This window comes from Uloborus diversus, chromosome 9 (genome assembly GCF_026930045.1).
Source record: "Uloborus diversus isolate 005 chromosome 9, Udiv.v.3.1, whole genome shotgun sequence".
Classification (NCBI taxonomy): Eukaryota; Metazoa; Arthropoda; class Arachnida; order Araneae; family Uloboridae; genus Uloborus; species Uloborus diversus.
In genome coordinates this window covers 42,305,081-42,329,398 of record NC_072739.1, presented here as the reverse complement: position 1 = coordinate 42,329,398, position 24,318 = coordinate 42,305,081, and the positions used below count along the sequence as shown (strand labels likewise).

At 33.2% G+C, this 24,318-nt stretch overlaps 1 protein-coding gene across 1 annotated transcript in view; it reads left to right on the top strand.

Annotated features, from left to right (window-relative positions):
- Window positions 1-24,318, top strand: part of LOC129230178 (uncharacterized) — a 222,247-nt gene that overhangs the window by 66,188 nt on the left and 131,741 nt on the right. The window contains exons 6-7 of the mRNA XM_054864581.1: window positions 16,486-16,648; window positions 22,132-22,296. Of these exons, the coding sequence (XP_054720556.1) occupies window positions 16,486-16,648; window positions 22,132-22,296 (328 nt within the window). The remainder of the gene's footprint in view (window positions 1-16,485; window positions 16,649-22,131; window positions 22,297-24,318) is intronic.

The following is a 24,318-nucleotide window of genomic DNA, read 5'->3' as shown; positions in this document are numbered from 1 at the left end:
TGTGTGCGTTTTTGAATACAGTTGTGTATTTTTTTTTTTATTCATTTATTTATTTTAAGTTTTGTTTTGATTTATGATATTCTACGTTTTGGACATTTTTCATAGAATTCTGTACTGGAAATGATTAAAACATGTAATTACAGCATTTGATCATATTTCAGAGTTTTCAACTTATTGCTTTAATTCATCCAATCGTGCTCTAACTCAGTGTTTCTCAACCTCTTTTGACCCACGGGCGCGGTAAAAGCAAATGAAAAACTTTGCGGATCGGTGAAATCTTTATAGTTTTCTTAAAAATTCATAAAATAAATAAGATTAATAATAATAACTCTGGGGCCGTTAAAAACATGTAATGTTAAAAATTAATAAAACAATAAATATCTACCCCTTTACTTGGTATCAAAGATCTGTCACAAATACGTTATAATTTAAAGACGAGTAATTATTTAAATAACGTGAGAAATTATACATTTACTAAAACATGACGCATTCCGAAAATGAAGCATAGCTGTACTTATGGATTATTTACATGAAGAGCCAAAAACATTCAGGGATATTACAGGTTTAGAAAAACAAAATCGTTTCATAAACGTTAAAAAAAATTAACAAAATAAAATGCACATGAAGTTTTTCGACACTTAGAAAAACCAAGAAATTTCTAACGCTATCGAGACATTAACCGCTAACAGGAAATGATTTTAACACTTGAATGAAAAAGCAAAAAAAAAAAAAAAAGAGCTAGACTGAGAGAGATTTTTTTTTCACTAACTTTCTGTTATAATCTACGAAGCACAAGAATCATTTTTATTAAGGTTCTTACTTGTTGATTATTGATAACCATATTGCCGGTGTTTTTTTTTTTTTTTTTGGTGAATAATAAAAGCTGCTAATCGAGTACTCAAGAAAATAATGAGAGATATTTTTAGTAGCGTTTTGAATGATGGAAATTTCACGATAGTAACGGTAACTGAAAAGCAATAAATGCACTTTTAAAAACTTTTAACTATATTTGAAAGCCCTAAAAGCTACAAAGTGATCAAAAGCTGTACTTGTAATTTCGGATAATTAATCCTAGAAAAGTTGTGTTTTAATCCAATAGTGTACTTCATTCAATATGAACGACACATAAACGCAATCATCTTTTGTCCGCCATATTGAGGTGGTTGAATGTATGTCTAAGGCAAAAGCGCATGCGCAATAAAGTCTTTCTGCGATTGCATGCTGTTTCGGCTCCTCTGCTGTATTTCCTGGCTTGCGTTGCACCTTCAGGCATCATGCTTTCACCTTAGAGGGAATATATTCACTCGTCTGGAACCCCCGGTTATAACAGAGCAGATGCCACAAAATGTTCTGTAGAAGCAGCATTTTTTTTTTTCATATTGCTAAATTTAATAGCTGTTTTTTTTTTTTTTTTTTTTTTTTTTTTTCCCCAAGGAGTCTCAGAAACGAAAGGATATTGTTGTAAAAAGAAACAAAAGACTGAAAGTCATTGGGAAAACACGCTGGTTGGCCAAAGAAAATGCCTTAAAACGAATTTTTGGATCTTATGACGACCCAAGTGACAGTCTCTACGTTGAGCTGCTTCTGGCTTTAAACCGCATTGAAAATTGTCAGCAAATTAACTCCAACACCAGAGCTTCCGCCCAAAATTTTAAAGAACAACTAACAAAATTTTCAACCATTCTTTTGTCACAAATTCATTTAAGAATATTCAAAATCACTGGTCCCATTTCCTGGTATTTGCAAACAGAAGGATTAAATACATTAGTGTGCAATAGTATGATCAAAAATGCTTTTGAACAACTGAATGAAATTCAAAGAGATTTCGATATTATTGTTCAGTCTGCTCAAAATTTTGTTGACTTTAGTTTAAACAAACTGGAAAATGACGACGACGAAAATGACATCTACAGTGAAAGTGAACTAAACAGTAAAAGACGGCGTAAAATTAAAAAAATGAGTGGAAAAATAACAAGTGACGAAAATCCTCAAAATGAATACGACCGTTTTAAAACTGAAGTTTTTAATGTAATAATGGATAAGGTTGTAAATTCGTTAGAAAGCAGATTTTTAAAAAGTTAGAATTCAGCCAAAGTTTGTCTTTTCTTCCACCAGACACGCTTTCTTCAACTGAGAAAGAATTAGTCCTTAAAGCATCTTTTGAGTATCTATCTAAAAAGATCGCAAAATTTAATGAAGCTGCAACTCCAGAACGAATCGAGGAAGAACGCATCAGTTTTACTCAAAACTGGCCTAAACTTAAAAAAAATCATTAAAAATCAATATGAAATATATGAGCCGCAGGTGCAAGAAACCAGTGATGACGAAAAGGAATCTGACTATGAAACTGATGAAGAGCTTGCCTCTAGTTCTTGCAAAAATGGCAAAAATTGTGTTGTTTGTTGCTATAAAGTACTTATCAAGTATAATTTGTTCAAAAGATTGCTATTCAGTTTTAACTACTGCATATCAATATTTGTTAACGCTACCTACAACGCAAGTGGCTTGTGAAAGAAGTTTCTCAAGTAAACCAGATATTCTTATAAAAACCAGAATGCGTAACACTTTAGCTGATAAACGACTAGAGCCGTTCACGCTAATGAAAATAGAAAAGGATTCTTTACAAAATATTGATAAAGAAAATTTTTTTTTTAAAAGAACGAAAAAAATCCCAAAATACCCTAGGGCCTCATCAGGGGGTACTGAGTAGTGAAGTTCATTTTGGTTGACCTTGTCCAGATTATAAATACAGTATTTGATAGTATCTCTTTACGCACACACACACACACACACACACACACACACACACATATATATATATATGTGTGTGTGTGTGTGTGTGTATTTATATGTAGTGACAGGGGCCGGCCTGCCGATGAATGCCCGGGCCGCACAGTGGTTCAAGGGCGGAAAAAATAGCCATTTTTAAGTTTTAAGATAAAAAATATTTCATGCCGTAATTACTTAGCCCTTGAGTTGTAGTAACTTACTCCATAAAAGTTTTTTGAAAAAAAAAAAATTTGTTTTTTTACAAAAAACAAGCCGAGATTGTTGAACAATTATGTTTTTACTTTTTTCGGACGTACGACTTATACTTCAGTTTTAATTCATTCGTTCAATAAGGAGGACTAAAATTTAATAAAAGTCATTTCTGAATGGTTTTTCACACTTATAGGATGCATATTACATCGTAGTTAAAAATTAAAAATTCATCAAAATTGAAAACTACCTGAAATAAAAAAACAATTATTTTCTTTAAAATATAATGAAAAGTATTGTGGAATATACTTTTATCGGCGGCTTCCGGTGGGCTAAAATTTACATATATCAATAGTTTAATCCTTCCTGTAAATAAACAACAACATTTTAGCTGCGACCACCTGCGACTGCAGTCGTGGCAGATGTTTTTGTTCGATTTTCGCTATTTACGAATACCAATATAGTAAGTCAGAAAATAACTCGTAACGATATGACGGGGGTAAATTGCTTTTTTATCAAAGAAATTGGTCATCAAATTTGACATGCTCCGGACTAACGTATGTCACAGCTTCACTACTTTGCAGGAGAGCCTAAAAACGTTTGTTTACTTTTTCCGAAAGTTGGGGCTTTTCAAACATTTATCAATAAATATAGAGGATTTTTTAAAAACAGATTTACGTTGTTATGGCTTAATGCGTCAAATTATTCTACGTGCAATGCAGTAGTAAACTGAAAATAACAATTTTCGGAACCGTTTGGCTTTAAAGAAGATACATATGCGAAAGAAATTTTTAAAACTCATACAGTATTCTATATAAAATGTTAATAACCATTCTGTTCATAAAACAATGAAATTAGAAAATCATTAAACGTTTGAAATTTCTGATTTCACTTTCGAAATCATTCTAGTATATAAAACTGTTCTCAGTTTGTCAACATTGCCAGAAAAGATTGTTTGAGGGTATGAATTGCAATAAATACACCTTGCGTGTGGCATACGACTAATTTAATTTATATTTTTCCCTAGAAACAGAAATGAATTTGAACTACAGAGAAACACCAATTTCACGTTTCTCAGAGGACTGAATCAAACATAAAGTACATAAAATATGAGAAAACGTCAATTCAAATCCAAAAACATAAAAAATATGGGAAAACGTAAAATACGAGAAATGTATAAAAAGTTAAAATCAGGTAAGGAAATCAAAATAAAGGGTGCTACGATGACGCTTATAAAATGTAAAAATGCGATATTTTACGAAAAGAACATTTTTGTACACACCAGTTTAGATTATTCTAACACATTAAGTAATGAATCCGTTCGTTTAGGTTGAAAATAGTCAGTAATAATGAGTCATTGAATCCAAAGTAAATACAGCATCTTCCCGGATTGGAACACTTTGCAAAGTTTTTTCCTGGTCTTTATGATAAAGAAAATATTCTTTCAGTATTATTAAGCTCTTAAATGCAGTATTGAAAGAAGAGACAAGTTGTGTTTCCTCTTCTTCTTGTTCATCTTCAGTCCATAAGGTCAGCTACGGATGGAGCAGAAGCGTTTCTGTTTTCATGAATTAACTTTCAATAGAGTGGATTATGTTTAAAAATGCACAGAGGGAATTTTCTTTATTTTAAAACATTTTTTCTCTTTTTTTTTAACTGCCGAGGGAAAACGTAAAATGCGGGAAATTCATAAATAACAAACTTTCCATCCGGGTTAAATTAATATTATTAGCGTACGGAAAAACTGGGACCTGATAATAAAAAACGTAAAATGTGGGGAAAACGTAGATTCGAGGGACGTAAAATCGGGGTTTCGCAGTGAATACGATCAGCAAGCATGAAGATAAATATTACTATGCAACAATTTTAACAATTTTCCAAAGCATTTTTTGAGAATATTCAAAGTTATTGAATTTTTTCCGCTTTTTTGTCGTTTTGAACCACTGTGGACCGGTCCGAGGTGCTCCATCCGCGGCTGGCTTCCAACCATTTATTTAAAGACAACATCCGGTAATATCCTTTAGTCCACGTCTTTATGGTTTTTGTTCCCTTTGTGTTTAATGATATGTGTTTTTATGACACACAAAATTATTTTGGCTTGTCATTAAAATTTTAAAACTTCGTTAATGTGTTTTTTTTTTCAGCTAAAACTCAATAATATATATACATATATATATACTGGTTCTTGTGCGTACTGCAGCAACACAAAGCTATTTATTTTAATATTTATATTTATTAAGCTGGCTACTGTCAAACAGGCAGAAATTTTAGCATTTTAGCCTTTCTGGCATGTGTAACCAACGCCTCCTCAATACTAAATGCCTAGTGCATTTGCCTTTAAAAGTGATCCTCTGTTAACGTCCGCACTGACTTCCGGTACAACTGGCAGCGTTACCAGGCAATCCAATAAAAGGCGTTGCTATGGCTGTGGATCCAAACAATTCAAGTCAAAATAGTTTATTGGTGAATTTCAAAATTTCAATTAAGAAATTAACCAGTTGTGTTTCTTCGCTATTAATATCTAATATCTTCAACAGATGGCAGAAGCAGTTGTACCAAAACTTACGTATTCTTGTTCCCTCGATTTAGGATCACTTTTGGTCTAATGTTAAAAACGAGAAAGCGACTGGCTCTGGCATTTAGTATTAAATAAGTGTTGGTGTGACTAACTGCCTCGAGCGGGAGCGGGACATATAACAGATAAGACTATAATAATCTTCCCTCATAGCTAAGCTGCGTTAAAAGCTCATTATCGGTGCTGCTTCTCAACCAAGAGAGTTTGGGAGTAACGCAATGCATTGGTAAGACTAGCCAGCAGCAATAAGATTTCCCTATACTGGATTCCTCGTCACCATAACCCAGCTCTTGGTTTGCCCTATAATGCAGTTAGGAATACTGCAAAGAACCTACTTATGGATGAATCGTGTGGTAGGCTGCTTCGGTCTGACTCTCAGAGACAGGCCAAAGTCTTCAACCAGCGGCCTCCCTGGTTTAGATCCAGGAAGCTGCTTAGATTGAGTAGGAAACATAGTAAAATGTCTATTGGGAAACTAACCAGACACTTCTCTCTTAATAAACATCTTAATTTGATGACGATTTCACGTGTAGCGGATGCCAAATCGAAGAAGAAAACTTAATTCATGTATTGTGTGATTGTGACTATTATTCTGCACCAAGATTTCAATATTTAAGATACCACTGTGTGGATCCCTGGGAACAGCCTAATATTTCGGTTAGACAATTGCTGAAATTCGTCTCTAATATCGGGCTCTACTAAGGGTCCTAGCGCGGATAGTACAATAGACCAGAAGTCGCTTGCACTCTTATTGAGCGCCCTCATTTCACTTCATTCATTCAACTAGTTTTTTATTTGCTTATATAATTCTATGTAGTTTTGAAAATTAATGAATTTCATTTTCCTCAAAACAGGCTGGAAAGAATGAAAGCGATGAACAAAAGCCGTGCAAAATGACACGCAGAAGTAAAAAAGGAGTCAAAGTAAGTTGCCTACTTTTCATCAGAAAAAAAAAGATTGTTGTCTCTGAAAATAGAATTTGTAAAATCTATTAATAAAATTAAAACAACATTTCGTAGCTATCTATGGCTTCTGAGTATTTTCAACGGCAGTACTTACATATTGTAAGCGAACACTTTGCCACTCAATTTCATCACAACATTCCAGAAGTAAATAATGACATTTTGCATCTTTCCACTCTAGAATATTTGCTGCCCTGAGTCAGGTAAAGCTGTTGCGCTAGATATTGCCCTACCATCTCTCTTCTATCACTCTTTTTTTTCTGCTCTTCACTTTTAATATACACAGTGAAACCTCTAAGAAAAATCACCTCTAATAAAAACGTTTGATTCTGGTCTGTAACTCTTGGCTTTAGTCCATCTTTCAGTACACTTTTTTGTGAGTCATTATCTTTCTACTTCATTTCCCACACACTTAACACTTTATTGGAAGATTTTAAAGTATAAAATAGAGAAATTTAAAATGGAGAATTGTATCTGCACTCAATTTTGTATTTCTTTTATTTATTTATTTATTTTAATGCTTCTTTTTCATTTCATTTTAAAATAATTTTATTCAACTTAATCAGAATATAAGAAGCAAAATTACGACTAGCGTAAGTAATTATTATTATCAACAATTTTCCCCCCATATTTAAAAGATACTGCCACGAAAAAATTTCTAAGTCCGAATTTGAATTTTGGACATTAATATGAAATAGCAGGACTTTATATATGTTGCTTCTACAGTATGTGTGCTTATGTAACTGTATTACTGGTTGATGTCATGCAGCAATTACTTTCTGGCATTTTATGTGTTTTATTCGAACTACTAAATTAAATTACGAGTGACAATTTTAATTTTTAGACCGAAAATTTTACTCAAGCTCGAAAGTTTTTCCGATTATGTGAAAGAATGGTTGATCAAAACTTATTGTCTGACATTTATATAGGTAAGAACTTTCTTTTCTTCTTTCTTCTTTTTTTTTTTTTTCGTTTCAAAGAGAAGACACGTGTTTGTGGGGATAAATTCTTTAAAGATACGAGAGATGAAAAATTTTTCAAATGCTCTTTTTTGAAAGTTATATTGTTTTGCTCGAATTCGTGTTAAAACTTTATTTCTTAGGAAACACTGGTCAAATTGACAGCAGGCGATGAAATGTCATGAAAGCACCCACTAGCGTTAAACCGTATTGGAATAAATCAAAGTTTTACGTAACACTACTTTTTAACTGGTTTGCTCTGAAATACATAATATGTACTAAGTATGTTATGTTTGCTGGTTGTTTTTTGTAGACCTTAATTAACAGTGTCTAGTACTGGTTTGAAACATTTTCTTCTAAACTGCGAAATTTGAATAGCCACTTTTCTTTTGAAGAAACATAATCCTCACCTCCTACACCGTCAATTTCTCTAATGCAGCTTCGCTTCAATCACACGATGACTGCGACTCAGTAAACACAACGAAAATAATGAGTTATGTTTAGTTAAGATTACTAAGACTGTATACCTTATACAGTGTACCCATTGTGTATAACCTTGCGTGTTTAAATTCTGTATCCTTGTGCGGTATGTACCAATTTTGTACCTTTTTACAGTAAAACCTGTAAAGTCGACTATCCTTGTAAGTTGACCACAAAAGTAATACACCGCAAATGATCGACTTACTCCGTCTTCACTGTATATACAAAAAATATTCCCTTTTAACTAACTCATTGCCAGGTGAACCGATGGCCAAAGGCACTTAGTGCCTTCTCGAATGTTTGTCAGTCATTAATCTTCTTTTCCCTCGTCAAACTCGTAACCCGGTCGCCCCTTACTAGGACTTACGGGATATATCTCCCCACTCCCCTTCGTTGCGCTATCGTTGTCGTTATGGCCCCCGCACTAAGGACTTTTAATATTAGACCAAAGAACTGAAGTTTTGATAATATTCAGCACGCAGTTGAAGAGCGTAAATCACAAAGTTAAAAAAAAAAAAGAAGAGACAAAAAGAAAAAAAATAGCAAAAAGGAGAAGTACCTGAAAAGGTCGGTTGCATTTGGTTTAGTGGCGTAAGAGCCTTAAAAGACTATACTGCGCCAAACGGATGTTTCGTATAATGAAAATTTTTACCAAAAGTGTGCTTTAGAATAACGGACATAAAACTTTCAGAATTTTGAACAAAACACATAAACGAAAGTTTTAAATTTAGAAACACAGGTCAAGAAAATTTTGAATTTAGAGAGAAGTTACAAAAGCTAATAAAGACAACACCAATACAAATACAATGACACGTACCAATCTCCTGAAGGAATGGGAACAATTTAGGATGGGATACGTCCCCCAACAACTCCTTCAAAGATGAATGAAAATGACTCAAGAATTTGAAACGTAGGGTCTGGTGGGGGAAAGTGGTCATACGTTAAATAAATGGTTATAGCTTGGAAATAAATAATCAAATGAATGTGGAAAACTTTTTAGAGTAGGGCACTTATAAACTACATTTCGAATACAAAATTTTACTACTGTAAAAATTTTATTTAGTAAAAAAAAATATTTTGTGTGAATATGAAAATTTTTGAAATCTAAACCTTTCTTGGGAAATTATGTTTGTTAGAATTAGGAACAGATTGACTGCAAAGGAAGCTTTCTACATGTCTCAAGAACTCTTACTCATTAGCAGTTAGCTGAATCTATTTAAAATATTTTTTTATAACAATTTAAGATGGGGTGAAGTGGGCATAATATTACGCTTAACGAATATTTTTCTACTAATGTCACTTAATCATTAAGTATAAGGCAGATACATATTAAATATTAATTTCACTACATACGTATTGTTTTTACAGTAAACGGGGTTAAATATATGAGTTTATTCGTATGCATACGCATATACTAGTGTATGCATGTATATATATACGCATTCACATGAATGCACGAATAAACACGTATATGGGTATCTTCAAGTATATGTTATCGATACAGATATTCATTCGACTATACACGTATACACTCATTTATACGCGTATGACTATACACGTATATACCCGCTTATACTCGTATATATACGAACTCAGGTAGACACTTATATACGCGTACATACTCGAGTAGACACTTGCAAGCATATGATACACATGTATACAAGGTGAGTTTAAACTTTTGGGCAAATTGATAAAAGGTGTTGGAGGGGAGGATAAGATGTAAGAAACATATAGTCACAAACACAACGTTGACGCGCTACATGCACGCAAAGCCAGAAACTGAGGGATGCAAACCAGGTTATCAATTTATTACACAACATTTTAGGTCTTAAGAAAGTTTTGAAGCGATTGATGAAATTCGCGGCCTGCGGCTGTAATACATGCGTCGCAATTACAAAGCACTCTCTGTTGCAATTACGAGGCACTTTGAAAGACTTTCATCAGTCGCTGCGCCTTTCTTGCGATGCGTGTATTGGCGCTACTACAGGCCGTAACTTTTAATGACTGCTCTAAATATTTCTTAAAAACTAAAATGTAGGGTAAAATCACCTTTGTGTAACAATTTTGAAACCTGCTTTACATCCATCAGTTTTTGGCTTTGTGTGCATGTAGTGCGTCAACGACCATAAGTTCCTTATAATTCTTTGCTTCCAATCCTCCCCTCTCAACCTCTTACATTTTTGCACAAGAACTTGGATTCACTCTGTTAGCATACATGTATATTAGCGTATATACTCTTGTACACATGCATGTAGAGGTGTATATACGTAAATGTACGTATCTACGTCTATACAGGTATATTATCGTGTTTACACATAAACATACGTATATACTCGTGCTTCCGTGTATACATACGTGAGTAGATACGTCCAGACATGCACAGGATGTATCCACGAATTAACTCGTGTATAAACGTATATGTCTGAATGTACACTTATATATGCGTATATACATCTACTATACACGTATATACTTTAGATACAAGTTCATACACGCATATGATGTTCGTTTATAAGTCGTATACACACGTGACACGTATATACACTTGTAGACACGTATACTTTGCTGTATGTAATCACGTATACTATACATGCTTATATACTCTTGTATACACGTATATACTTGAGTAGAGACGTGTATGCATGTATCTGATGTATAAATGTATTTACTCATATATGAACGCGCTTACTCATGCTTAAACGACACATATACAGGGTGCCCACAAATAAATGACGGTTCAAAAAGGTTTTATTACTATAATATAAGTTTTTCTATAAAGTTAAATTAAATGTTAAATGAAAGTAACATCATTGTTGATCAATTTTTAAGTAATGGTTCCTATTCTCGCGCCTTTAACTGTAATCACAGATGACAATCTGTTTAGAAAGGCTTCCGCAGCGGCATGCACTACAGAGAATGGAATTTCATTCCACATCTTTAGTAGTAAATTTTTAAATTTAACTGTGGTTTAGGATTGGTTTTAGGTTTTTCAATTGATTCTCTATATATCCCCATATGCAATAGTCCAGTGGATTGATATCAGGACTGGATGCAAGCTATTTTTCTGCGGAAAAAAAGGATGGACGATTCTGTTTGCATCATTGTTGAACAATCTTTGTTTGTGGGCGGATGCCGAATATTGCTGAAATATGAACGAATCCTTTTTAAATAAGTTTTGGGCTTCTTTAATTAATCATGTGAGATTTCAATACTTTTTGTAAATAATATTTTTTGTCAATTTTCACACCATTTTCAATAAAAAGGGGCAGTTTTCCTTTCTTGCTTATAGCACCCCAAACTATTACTGAAAATGGTTTCTGGAACCTCTGAACAATTCTTTTAGTTGAACGGATATTTTGCATTGATGTTGCATAGATCCTGTTTTTTTGCCTATTATGAGAAGCTTGTTTCAAAAATAATTTCTCATCCGAAAAAGTTATCTCATTAGCAGCGTGTCGTTTCAGCAGTTATTTGCACTTTCGTAGTCTTTCAACTTTATTTTTCTCTGTTAGTCCATGAACTGTCATTTTCTTGTAAGCTTTTAATTTTAAATCCTGTTTTATGATGATTCCAGCCATATATTTTGATAAATTTAGGTCACGTAAAATTTTTCGGGCAGATTGTGCAGGATTTCTTCGAATTTTTTCGCGGATACATTTTATTAATTTTTTTCATTGTACACTGTGTTTTTTCCGTCACTATGCCTTACTTCTACACTATCTGTTTCTTTAAACCGTTTTAAAGTTCTTTCAATTATTTTTTTTTATTTATACATTTAAATACTTCAATTTTTTTTAAATTTCACGATTCCGCTTACCTTTAAAATGCAATTCGAGAATTAAACGTCGTTTAGCATAAATCTTGATAATGGAAAGAATAAAACGGATTTTAATTCAAAAAATTGTCTGCGCTATTGCTCATAGAATTAAACTAAAACTATTAAGTATTGCCAACACTAAAGAACATCTGGAATGCAAATTATGCACAGATGAGTTTTGCCGTCAGTTATTTGTGGGCACCCTGTATACTCATTTATACTCGCATATACTCGTGCATATACTTGTAACTATAAAAATAACCGAAATATACAAATATTAGGGTTATACGTAACGGTTTTGAATCTATTTTTAACTACGACCATTTACCCCATGCTATGACTACTTTCCCCCACCCCACGGGGTAAAGTGGTCATAAATATATAGGGAAATGAAGATGTTATAAAACTACTTAAATCTATATTTTTTCCCCTAAAATTCAATGAACCGTGTTCTTTAATAATGCAATGTTAAATAACACCAAAAAAAGTTGAAGTGTTTAAAGAATTTATTGTATTTTTTATCCACGTAAGCTGAAAACCTACGATTTTATAACCACTTTACCCCACCAGACCCTATATGATTAAAATTTGAACTATCAGAGAGGATATGCAACACCGTCTGATTGACATTGCGTGTGTTGCATAGTGGTGCAGGTTCGCGAGAAAAAAAGACGTCTTGTGTGTAAATCTGGTATAACCAACACGAAGTCGGGCTCTAATGACCTTTCCTTTTCTGGTGATATTCACTGATTTGAAACCTTTCGTTGAAAGTTGGATGGAGTACAATTTATTTTGCGTTTCCCCACTACCGTCTCGCAGCCAAGAGTTGTTTAGGCAGTCCACAATGAAACTTTTAAATATCGTCGAAAGGAACACGATTATCAAGATAAGCACTCTCAGCCTTGGCAGCATTATCAGCTGCCTCATATCCTGCAATCCTACCTGACCAGGGATCCAACAAAAATGAAATTTAAAATTATTTTGTTTTAGACTATTGTATAGCTGGAAAGATTGACTAACCAAAGGGCGACTATTGTTGTTGCAGTGGATGATAGCTTAGATAGTCCACCGAACTCTTAGAATCAGTGCAGATCACCCACTTTTTGTTATTTGTAAGGGCTATTGTTTCTAAAGATGTAGCAATATTTATTTATGAAGTGAAAACAGAACAAGATGCGTTTAACTTGTGATATAATTTGATCATTAATTGCTGCAGCGTATCTGATGTGATCACTTGATTTAGATCCGGCGGTGACCTTATACTTTTAATATTTGATTTTAACATCAAGATAGATTTGTTTATATATTGTATTTGCTGTAGTTTCTTTAAAAAAAAATTTCAAGGTCATGGAATGTAGAAGTAGTTTCTTAACTCCATGGTTCAAAAGGTTCTTTTGTGTTGAAAGTTTAAAATTCTGACCGATGAAGATCATTAAGCGCCTGTTGCATTCGGATCCCAAATGTTGGGGTAACCGAAAGTTGACGTTCAAATAAGTCTATATTTGATAGATTAATAAAATCTAGATGCAAAGGATGGTTTAAATTGGGTTTAATTTCGTAATAAAAATTAAGAGAAAGTTTTAGTCGTTTATTGTGAAGTGAAGGTTCGTGTATTAATTCAACAGCTAGCTTCAGTTTCAAAGCCGCCATTGGAAACTAAAGCAACTACAGCTCCTGTTATAAACATTTCTCATGTTCCACCATTTGAGAACTTTGATCAAAAGAAAAACAGTTCAAATATTACAAGCAACATTTTGAACACTATTTAATGATGAAAAATTTATTTGAAGATAAACAGAAATGTGCTTAAAGGCTATTAAATTCAATTGGAGCACCTAGTTACAATATTCTTGTTTCCTTAATCGCACCGAAGACTCCGAATGACCTTGAATATGAAGAGCTTCTCAAGGTCTTGGAAAGCGATATAGCAGCAAAGAAGAGCCCATTAGTGTCACAGCATTATTTTTTTTATCGACTTATCAAAAGGAGGATAGCTCTATTTCGGAATATATTGCAGATTTACGCCGGGATATTGCTGACTGTGAGTTCTATGCTATTGCATAGCTGCCAAGTACTCCGTTTTTCCCGGAGTTTCTCCGATTTTTATTGCGTACTCCGAAAATCCGATTTTTTCCAAAAAACTCCGTTTTTTTGACTTTGCTTGTACACTTTTCGATTTTTGAGGAAAAAGAAGAAATTTCCCTATCCTCGAAGGAAGGAATTGTGCGCAAACTCAACAAAAGAGAAGACAATTTCATGCTTTGGAAGCTTAGTGTCAGGATAAACACTGAGGGGGAGCGCCGATTAGAGATCGTCGTTTTTTCATCGAGCATTTCAGCTACGTGTAAAACGTAGCCGCCATGTTTGGTCATTCACAAGATGGAAGTTAGCAGACGATACTTAAGCGCCTTCGTTTTCAAAGACAAAGCAGAATTGGGTGTTTCTTCTAACTGCAAACTAATGAAAATAAGCAAAATGTGCTGCAAAATGTTTTTTTTTTTTTTTTGGTTATTTTAAATAATTTTATTGAGAAATATGAAAACAGTTATACCATTTAAAATTTCATTTTATCCTTATTGCTTTGGACACGAATGTGCTAAAAATTCGCAATTAAATTGTAGTTTCATGGGGATTTTTTTATTTTTGAATTATTTTCATGCTATAAATTCAAAATTTTATATCTGAATTTTTGACTTAGTCGCCATATTTGGTCATTTGCGAGATTTTAGTACACAAGACTCTTAAGTGGCCAAGTTTTCATAATTGGAATTAGTTGTTTATTGGAATGCAAACTATTGAAAATAATGCAAAATAGGCTTTTTTTTTTTCGGAAAATTCTAAATTTTTTTCTTGAAAAATGCAAAATTTTTTCTTCAGAATATTGTTCTATCCTCATTGGTTTAGATTCTAGTGTGCTAAAAACTCACTATTTCGTCTAAATTTTAGTTTTTTTAAGGCTCATTAATTATTTATAATTACTTTTAATGCAACAAACTCAAAAATCTATTGTCTTGACCTTTTCGTGTTGTTGCCATGTTTTGTCATTTGCAACATGAAGTAGACAAGACTATTAATAGCCTAAGTTCCCGAAAACAGAATTAGTTGTTTGTCTCAATACAAACTATTAAAAATAACAGAAGGCAAAAAGTTATGTTTTTTTTTAAATAATTTTCTTGAAGGGGAAATTTTATCTATTTGATCCTTATTGCCTTGTAGGCTTTGCTATAAACTGAAACTATTTCATCTAAATTGAAGGTTCCTGCTGACTTCCCATTCATTTATTTATTTTTTTTATTTTTTAAAATAAATCAGAAACCTATTTAACTTAAATTTTCCATGTGCAAAAAAAGTATTGAATATCTCTCTTTAAATCCTATTCATCTTTTTTTTTTAAGGGACGTTGTAAAAACTGCTTCCCCCACTCCAGTTTGTATTTCAAAACTTAATGACATTGGTGGCCACTAAGTTTTTGGAGTCGAGTGCCACTGGCCACTTTCAAAATTTCAGAGTCTTGACCTTTACTATGAAGTTGCTTTACTTCCAAGTATAAGAAATAATTGTTTTTTTTAATCTTTAATATGTTCTTATGCATGTAGCATATGTATAAAAGCATATTTTTAAAAAGGATTGCAGTTTTATTAAATCAAACAGTAATCATGTTTTTTTTTAAACTTTTCAATATGTATCTATGTAATGTTGCTTTTTTAATGTAAAATAATTTTGTTTTAAACTTGGTTGTAGTTTTGTTGAAAATCTAACATGAAAATTTAGAAAAGCATTTTATAAGTGCTTAGAATTTATGGAAACTTATGGTACAGAAGGAAGGTTTAGCGCAGGCCACGATTTCATGCTCCTATTTTAGCCCTCAGTGCTCCTATTTTTTCCCTTAAGTGCTCCTATTTTTTGTATCTTGAGGTTGGCAGCTATGTAATTTGTGAATGCGGAAAAGAAGTATCGGCATCGGATATTTTTCTTCGAGCCCAATTTATTCGAGGAATTAAAGACAGTTGGATTAAAGAACAAATTCTTCAATCTGAATTGACTGAATTTGATGATATTATTGCTAAAGCTATCGCGCTTGAAGCTTCAAAGATCCAAAGTCGTGAGCTGACAAAAATAGTGACTCGAAATATCAACTTTTCTGATTCTGAGGATATAAATAAGGTTTCTAAAACGCAGCGGAATTCAAGAAGCATGAAACCTCCAATTAAGAACAATCAAAGCATGAATAAAAAGTTGGGAAAAGTCAAATTTGTAAATTAAAACGAAGAAATATCGACTTTGAAAAATTGGGAATTAATGATGTTTGCCTCCGTTGTGGGCGTAATAATCATTTATCAAAAGACTGTTGAGTTAACCCTGCTAATTTAAGGAGTAATTCTTGTAAATTAAGTGGACATGTACAAAAGGAATGTATCAAAACTCTGCTTAATTCCCAAATTAAAAATAACACCACAGTACTTACGTATCAAATTAAGACGCATAGTAATATTATCTGTAAATACAATTGTAGACATTTTTGATAGTCAAATCTCAGGTACTGCCGAAGATGCAAAGAAATATTTTACATTAGTCAAAATTGAAAACCTTAAAAAAGGAGACCAACCGAGGATGCCGGGAGACCCACACCACACTCAGCCGACACCATAACAAGATCTGATGTGCAACGGGGCTTGTATCAAAGATAGACAACTTAGTGTCTGCCATTGATAGATTTGTTCAGACACAAATGACTGCAGTACAGGTTTATCAAACAAGATCCCTGGAAATCCTGCAACATCTGCAGAGAGGCACTATCCCAACCATCCAACAACCGGTAAACACGGGTCCAAGATTTCCAGCCCTCAGCAAGTACAGAGTGTTTTATCCGGACCAAGTAGGACAGTGCCAGTTCCCTTTATGCCCGCAACAGCCGCTGCCAGGATTATGCACTGTCCCATTCAGACCTCATTGGTAAGGCCCAGAATCACTTTCTTCGACTGGGAGCCAAGACCATGGATAAAAAGGACAAGTTGCCCCCCCCCCCCCCAACGTCCCGGCAGCATTTAAGCATACGGTACTCGAATTTGGACTTGTGAATAACACGCGCTCTTCATTGGTCGAATCATCTGTCAATCAATCGCCTTTCGCTGGAAGTGAACTGAGAACGTTATGTTGAAATGTAAACATCGTGTTATAAGCTGTTTATTGAGCTGTATATTTGATAAATAAATTGTTTTGTTGAGATATAAATTGTTTTGCTATCTTTTTATGTTTCTCGAAAGCATAGTGGCCGCAATTTTGTTCTGATTTTAAAAAGAAAGTTATGTTTGAGTGGCTACTATTTTGTTGTTTACATAGTGGATTTCTGTTGCTTGCGATTCGAGTATGCTTCTTCATTACCTTTTTCTTTAATGAATTTTATGCATAAGTGACGTTTTGCTATACCAGGGTATCTGCTACTTTTTGAGTTTTGAAATCCATGACTTCTGCTCGTAGTTTTCCATGACTCACGTTCTTCAAATCCATGACTTTCCATGACTTACGCACGTTACTTCATTTGACAATGACATCAAAATTGCGCATAAATATAAATAGAGACTATAAAACACTATAACTTTGTTTTAAGAAAATATCCTTTTTATCTCAGCTATGTAAATAAATCTAAACAAAAGCAGCAAAAAAATATTCAACTAAATATGTATATGAAATACAAACGATGCAACAATTTATTGAGACAAGAAATAAGTACGAGAATTTAAGAACATTTAAAATCTAAAATAACCCATTATCTCTCCAAAGCGCAGTGCGATATTGTAAAATACAAATTTAGTAAATGCATTCATACATTAAACAGAGAAAAAAAAACTTCAAAATACTCAATTCCAGAGTCATCATTGCTAAAGATAAGTTAGTAACAAATCTGAATATGATCGGTATAATTATTGAACTGTAATGTACAAAAGCAAGCTTACCATTAATCATAGAAAATTCAAACTGTTATTTCTACTGTTTGTGTGTGTTTTTTTCAACATTGTAGAAAAGCTACGATACGAAAAAAAAAATCCTCAGTCTCCGGAATGGGAAAACATACGATATTCTGAAGCCATTGTAGTATAAGAATGGAATGTTGATATTAAATGGTACACAAACATGAAGATATTTAAGGAAATTCAACGATAAATATTTTATTCACACAGCACGGAAATCTTGATTATGCACTTTAAGTATAAAAATGTGAAAGATGATACAAATGTGAATTTAGAAACAGTTTAAGCCTTAAAAAAAGAAAAAGAATATTACGTATATGAATTATTAAAATAATTTCTATTTCCATTCCTGTGCTTAAAGATATTTCTTCTTATTTTCAAGGCGTTGAATCTTTTCCTCAAGAGCTATTTCTTCTCTCTCTTTTTCAAATCAATTCTTTTTTTTTTTCATCTTTTGCAATTCTTGTAGTTCATTCTCGATCTTTCTCTTCTCCAAAGTTATAGAGGCAATTTTTTTGGCATCATTTTTCTTCCTTTCTAAATCTTGTCTGTACGGCTGTCTTGCATCACGTAGAGCAAACATCATTTTCTTGTCTGTGGTACAATTTAATGCTCCTCCACTTGCTTTTACCGTATCAAAAACTATTCGTTGTCCAACAAGACTTTCCTCTTGCTGGTTTCCTACTAGAAAGGTTTTGTTTGTTGAAAACCCCTTTTCGACTGCTGCATTTCCGTGAGACAGAATAAAGCACAATTTAAAGATATGCCACAAATCTTCAAATTTTTTATCCTTTGATAACAACTTGTAAAAAAAGCGATCAAGTTCCGAGTTGTCTTCTTCAAATGAAAATGACTCAAAGTCATCCTTGAAGTTTTCTTTTACCATGCAACAAAAAGAGCTATACTGTTGTTTTGCTCTTTCTGCTGAAACTTCACTGATACGGTTTGCATCATGCAGGGTTTCTAAAATATTATTGAACCTTGTGAGTCCAATTCTAGGATTGTTTAGCATGACCGACGGATGTGAAGTAGACAAACCACGTACCAGACTATGTTTTAAGGGGCTTTTCTCAATAACTTTCATTGCAACCACCTGTAGAATCTTCTGGCATTCTAGATAAAAGGATTGACTTTGCTTCTGGGAAACCTTGATCTCTTTAAGAACTTTTTTAGCATGGAAACCAATATCAATTTGTTTTGGTTCTACAAGATTGTCCTTTGACATTGCATCAAGTTTCAATAATGCTGAGCCATCAGTAATTTTTTCTCCCTTCACAAACTTTTTGACAATAACTCCCAACAATGTAGAAAGTTCTGAATGTAAGTAGGGAACTAGCACAGCTTCACTTTGAAATTTCCGTAAAAATGCTTCACAGTTCGATGAAATCATTTTCGTTCTTCCGAGATCGGAAGAACAGCGATCGATCCTGAGCGCGAAATCCACGACCAACAGTCAGTTTCCATGACTTTTGGACATTTTACACTGAAATCCATGACTTTCCATGACCAATTTCGATCATGTTCGAAATCCATGACTTTCCCTGATATGCGCGGACACCCTGTTTACGCATGAATTGGATCATTAAAGAATATTCATTTTTATCTTATTGTTCAATTATTGCTAAGGTGAAGTTCGCTGGAAAATAATCTTATTATAAATTTTTTCCAAAGTTACTATGAATCGTTATACCAACTGAAACTCGAGTGATGCAATAACTAGAAGCAAACTTAAAAGAGATATTAAAAAGACGATGATTTAAAGGCCTGCAAAATAGCTCAGAAAAGTTATGTGGAATAGTTTGCTAGACATATCCTTTGTAGTATATTTAATTTCTGTTCCACGCTGTCACATACTTCAAAGCTTTTTCTAGCTTTAAATCAGCGTTAAAGTTTTAATTTGTTAAAACTTTAAACAAATAATACTTGAAATAGTTAAACTATTTCAAGTACAAACAAGTATGATTTGTTTTTTGGTCTTTTCATTGACATCAAAAACAAGTGAACATAGTACTTTGAATCAATTAACTAATTAGAAACTTCATCTTAAAACTGCTCTTCATCATTAGCATTCATTTCATAAAATGCATGTAATCATTACGTAAGGAAGCAACTTCAAAAAGTAATTTATAGAAATGAGCAAAATGTACAAGAATCTAAAAAACATATAAAACTTCATAAAATTCATTCGTAAAATTATTTGGTGCCTTATTGCTAGCTGATTTGGTGCTTTTTATTGACACCTAAGCAGTTTCAAAAAAATTTTGTATTCAAAACTCTAAAAATTTCTCAGCATCATCCTCCACTCCCTCTACCCCCCCCCCCCCACCCCCAAAAAAAGGTAGTTAGTAGCCGCCTTTGGGTATGTGTTTTCTGAAATCCTGTGATTTGACACAAATGAACCCGTTTTTGAAAGTAAATTCTGGTTTAGTTAAGCTTTGAAAAAAAAAGGTACGCAACCACAGATAACTTGTAACCATCCTAACGAAAATTAATCTCTCTTAATAAGGCTTTAAAACAACAAGCTGCAGTTATTATTATTATCATAGTAATTATTTTCATAAGAACATTTTTCTTCAGTCAAGCATAAGCGAAAAATAACCATAATTGCTTAAATATAAAAAATAACTCATTTTGCTGTTTTAATTGCATTTTATAAAAAATTTTATACATAATTTTGATGTTTACCTGTGTTTCCCTTTCTTAATTAAAACATTTTGCAATTGATTGATTCAACAATAATTTAAAATATTTTAACACCAATGGCAAGTTTTGTACTAATAAATCCTGGAATACATCACTCTGTAGTTCAACAGTTTAATTAATCAAAATTTACTTAGAAATATATATATATATATATATATATATATATATATATATATATATATATATATATATATATATATAAATTAGCCATAAATAATTGTTTTTTAATAATTTATTAACACTACAAATCTATAGAAAACATAGCTGCACAATTTAATTTAAAAGTTCATAACATGTTTAAAAAATTTTTTGAAAACAATCAAGGTATTCAAAGTTAAATTAAGTATTGAAAAAAAAAGGACGAAGGAAAAAAAAAACTTACCAGCAAACGAACTTTTGACCTGATGGGCATGAATTTCTCGTGTTCCACTTGGTATTTGTTTTCTTTTCAAATTCTTGGACCCAAGTATCTATGTCCACCGTGGACGTGACGTTGCTTCCTATTTAAGATCTTTTCATCATTTTCTAAAATAATATTGTGAAACTTAGCAGGTAGATGTTCGCTTTTTATTTTCATGGAGAACGAGAGCGAATCCATATCGGCCATCTGAGAACAACATGGCGCGCGTTTCAGCGGCGGCGGCGCGAAAGGCAATTGATTGACAGACGAATCGACCAATGAAGAGCGCGTGTTATTTACATGTCCAAATTCGAGTACCGTATGCTTAAATGCGTCCCGGCACTGGGGGGCACGAATGACAGAAAGAAGGAAAACCAAAGAAAACAAAGGAAGAGGAAAAGAAAATTCAAGAAAAAGAAAGCACGAACAGCGCATGGATCTCAACCTTTCCGAAAAATTCGGACCAATCAAAATTAGTCACAAAAAAAAAAACCTTGTTCCTATTTAGCACTGCAGTGCATACTGTTTTTAATCGTCATGTCATTAATTTTTTAGTCTTTTGTACCAAATGAAAAACACACACATGCTAAAAGTAGGGGGAAAATGATACATGGCAACGGATAAAAATAAATCTAATATAGTATATAGTGCTCTAAATATTTTGGCAACTGCTTCGCTCTGCTGGATCTCCTGGGTACGGCAGTGGGAACTTGAGGCCTTACCTGATGTTCTGTATCAGTATGAGGCGAGAAAATTTGAAAGTGCACGGGATTATAATCTTCCATAGATAATGATGATTTTTATACCGTTTGATTCGATGTTTGTTCATCTCTTTTCGGAACTCCCGATTTTGTAAAGAGGTGTTAGCAAAGACTTTGAGAATGTTTAATTTTATCAAGTATTACTTTTTTAGTTTTGAATGTGAGAAAGAAATTTTAGTTTATTGTCTAGGGTTTGAGCAAGGTAATAAACTAAAATATCTTCCTCACATTCATGAATTAAAGTAGAAACGCGTGTTCCTGAAAAGGACACGGAAAACCTTTCCTTACCACTTGTTTCTTTCGTAGCAAAACCTCATGAAAAGAAAAAATAATAAAAATAAATCTCGTGTCACTCAAGTTCTACTTTTTTTTAACCTCTAAAATACAAAGTATCTTTCAAAAAATAAATAATCTTTTTTTTTTTTTTAATACTACCGGTTGCAAATAATGACGGAAAAAAGGGGCAGTACAAACAGCGAGCACAGCTTTTCAGTATGTCTTATTGAATGTATAATATGTTCTCTAGATTTCAACTTCTATGACAACCCCAGTGACGAGTTTAAAGACAAAGGCATGGGATCTTTATTGGCTTTATGGAAGTTCAGTTATCCCATGATGCGAGGCATGTCTGTGACAAGTTTGAGCTGGAACAACTATTATCCAGATATGTTCGCAGCAGCATTTGGAACATGTAAGGATTGTGCTAATAACTAGGATGCGTTTTTATATTCTTTTTTTTTTTTTTTTAAATTTATTTGAGGTGTCCTATATCTTTGAATAGATTTATAGTTTACCCAGTTTCACCATTATTTAAAATTCCCTCCCCCTCACTATATCAAAAGGTATGATTGACACTGAAAATCAAGGGGGGGGGGGGGTATTTCATGTCGGCCAAACTGGAGGGGACACCATATTTATAGTGAATACACGAAAGCTATAATGACGTGGTAGAAACAACGTGTTGTTATTTTTACTAGTGTTGTTATTTTTACTATTTTTCTCAATTTGCTTTCTCCGTTCATGGCCCCGCCAGATGACATTTTCGGGCCTTGACAATTTATAAAATTTCCGTATTAATCGATGCAACTCGTAGCCTACGAGGATCTGCTCTTGTGTCATCCTCGTTGGCTACGGAAATCTACATATGTTGCCCATTTTGTCCACAAGAGGCGCTAAACTCCAGTAGCTAGGGTTACGTGGCCTGACGATCCACCAATGGCAACGTTTCACAGTTGGTTTTGATACCTTCAGAACATTGATAGCTCGTTCGGAAGGATTTACTTACAGAATTAGTAATTGTACGCAATTTCAATTTTTTTTACAAGTAATTTTATTGTTTTATTAGTTAGAATATATACGTATATTAGATGATAATTTTACCTGCCGTTGTGTTGCTAATAGTGTTTGTTACATTTAAAAAATAATTGTTTTTTTTTTCCAGTCAGAGCAATATTTTATTTGCATGATCACCAAACTTTGCGAACAAATACCCTCATAACTTCTAGTTAAAACTTTACTTTTCCCTTATTCTTTTAGTTAAGAATATTTTTAACTATTCATACATAGGACTCTATGTTAACATATTTTTACTATACTAGTAAAGATTTTAATAGTTTATAGAATTTTATCTTCAAACGTACCATAAAAATGGAATTGAAATCGAATACTGTTAAATACTAAGTCTTTTCATACACAAAAGATACTTTTTTAGAATTGTTTCTTTTTAGAATTTCTATAAATATCAATTGTAGCTAGGAAAAGTATCTATACAACAAATTCTTCTAAACAACGGATTTTATAAATCTATGCAAAAGATTCTACAAATGTTGCATCCAATGCACAGCACAGGAAAAATACCGAATCAATAACCAAGTTCAAGTTATTTATGACAATTCTTTAAAGAAAGAAACAGCTTTATTTCTACGAGGTGGCATGGTTAAAAAGCAGCTTCATTACATAATTAAAATTGCAACAATATAATTTTTATAAAATTTAAACTTACCCTCCCGCTAGATTACTAAAATCGCGAAATAATCCCTATTAGAAGTTGAAAAAAACATTTTAACATGAAAACTGAACTTTACACATATTTAAATAGCATCATAACAGCACAACAAAGTAACACAATTGCTCAAATTAAAAAATCTTAACTTAAATCCTTAAAAATTCACAACAGATTGGGAATCCTTCGAAAAAAAGCACAAAATACAAAATATCCAAAGCCGTAAAAAGGAACCAATACGAGGAACCGCCTTGCTTCAAAACTCGAGCGTGGACGGAACGTTTTGAGACTCTGCTAGTAGCACCAAACTGTTTTATTTTCACGGGTCACATAGCTCCACCTTCCAACCATCCATTTCGCTCTCTGGCCCAATTCAACTTGCACAGCAGGCGTGAGCTTCCGCCATAGTAGCACATTCCCACAGAAGACTCTGGACGCACCTTTATTAGCTTAAGCAATATCGGAATTTCACAAAAAGGCCATCTTTACATTCACCGCTGGCCGTTATCAAACATCATTTGAGCAGAACTTCGAGTGGCAGTTTCGGCCACGCACGCCAGGCGATGTGATATGCGTAAAACTCCGTTTTAACTCCTTCGTACTGCCTTATACTCTTTTTCTTAATTTGGTTTCGCTTCCGGTTTTAAATTGTTGCGAATAACCATGAAAGATAATAGTAAGGCACTATAACTATAAAGTTTATTTTGTAAA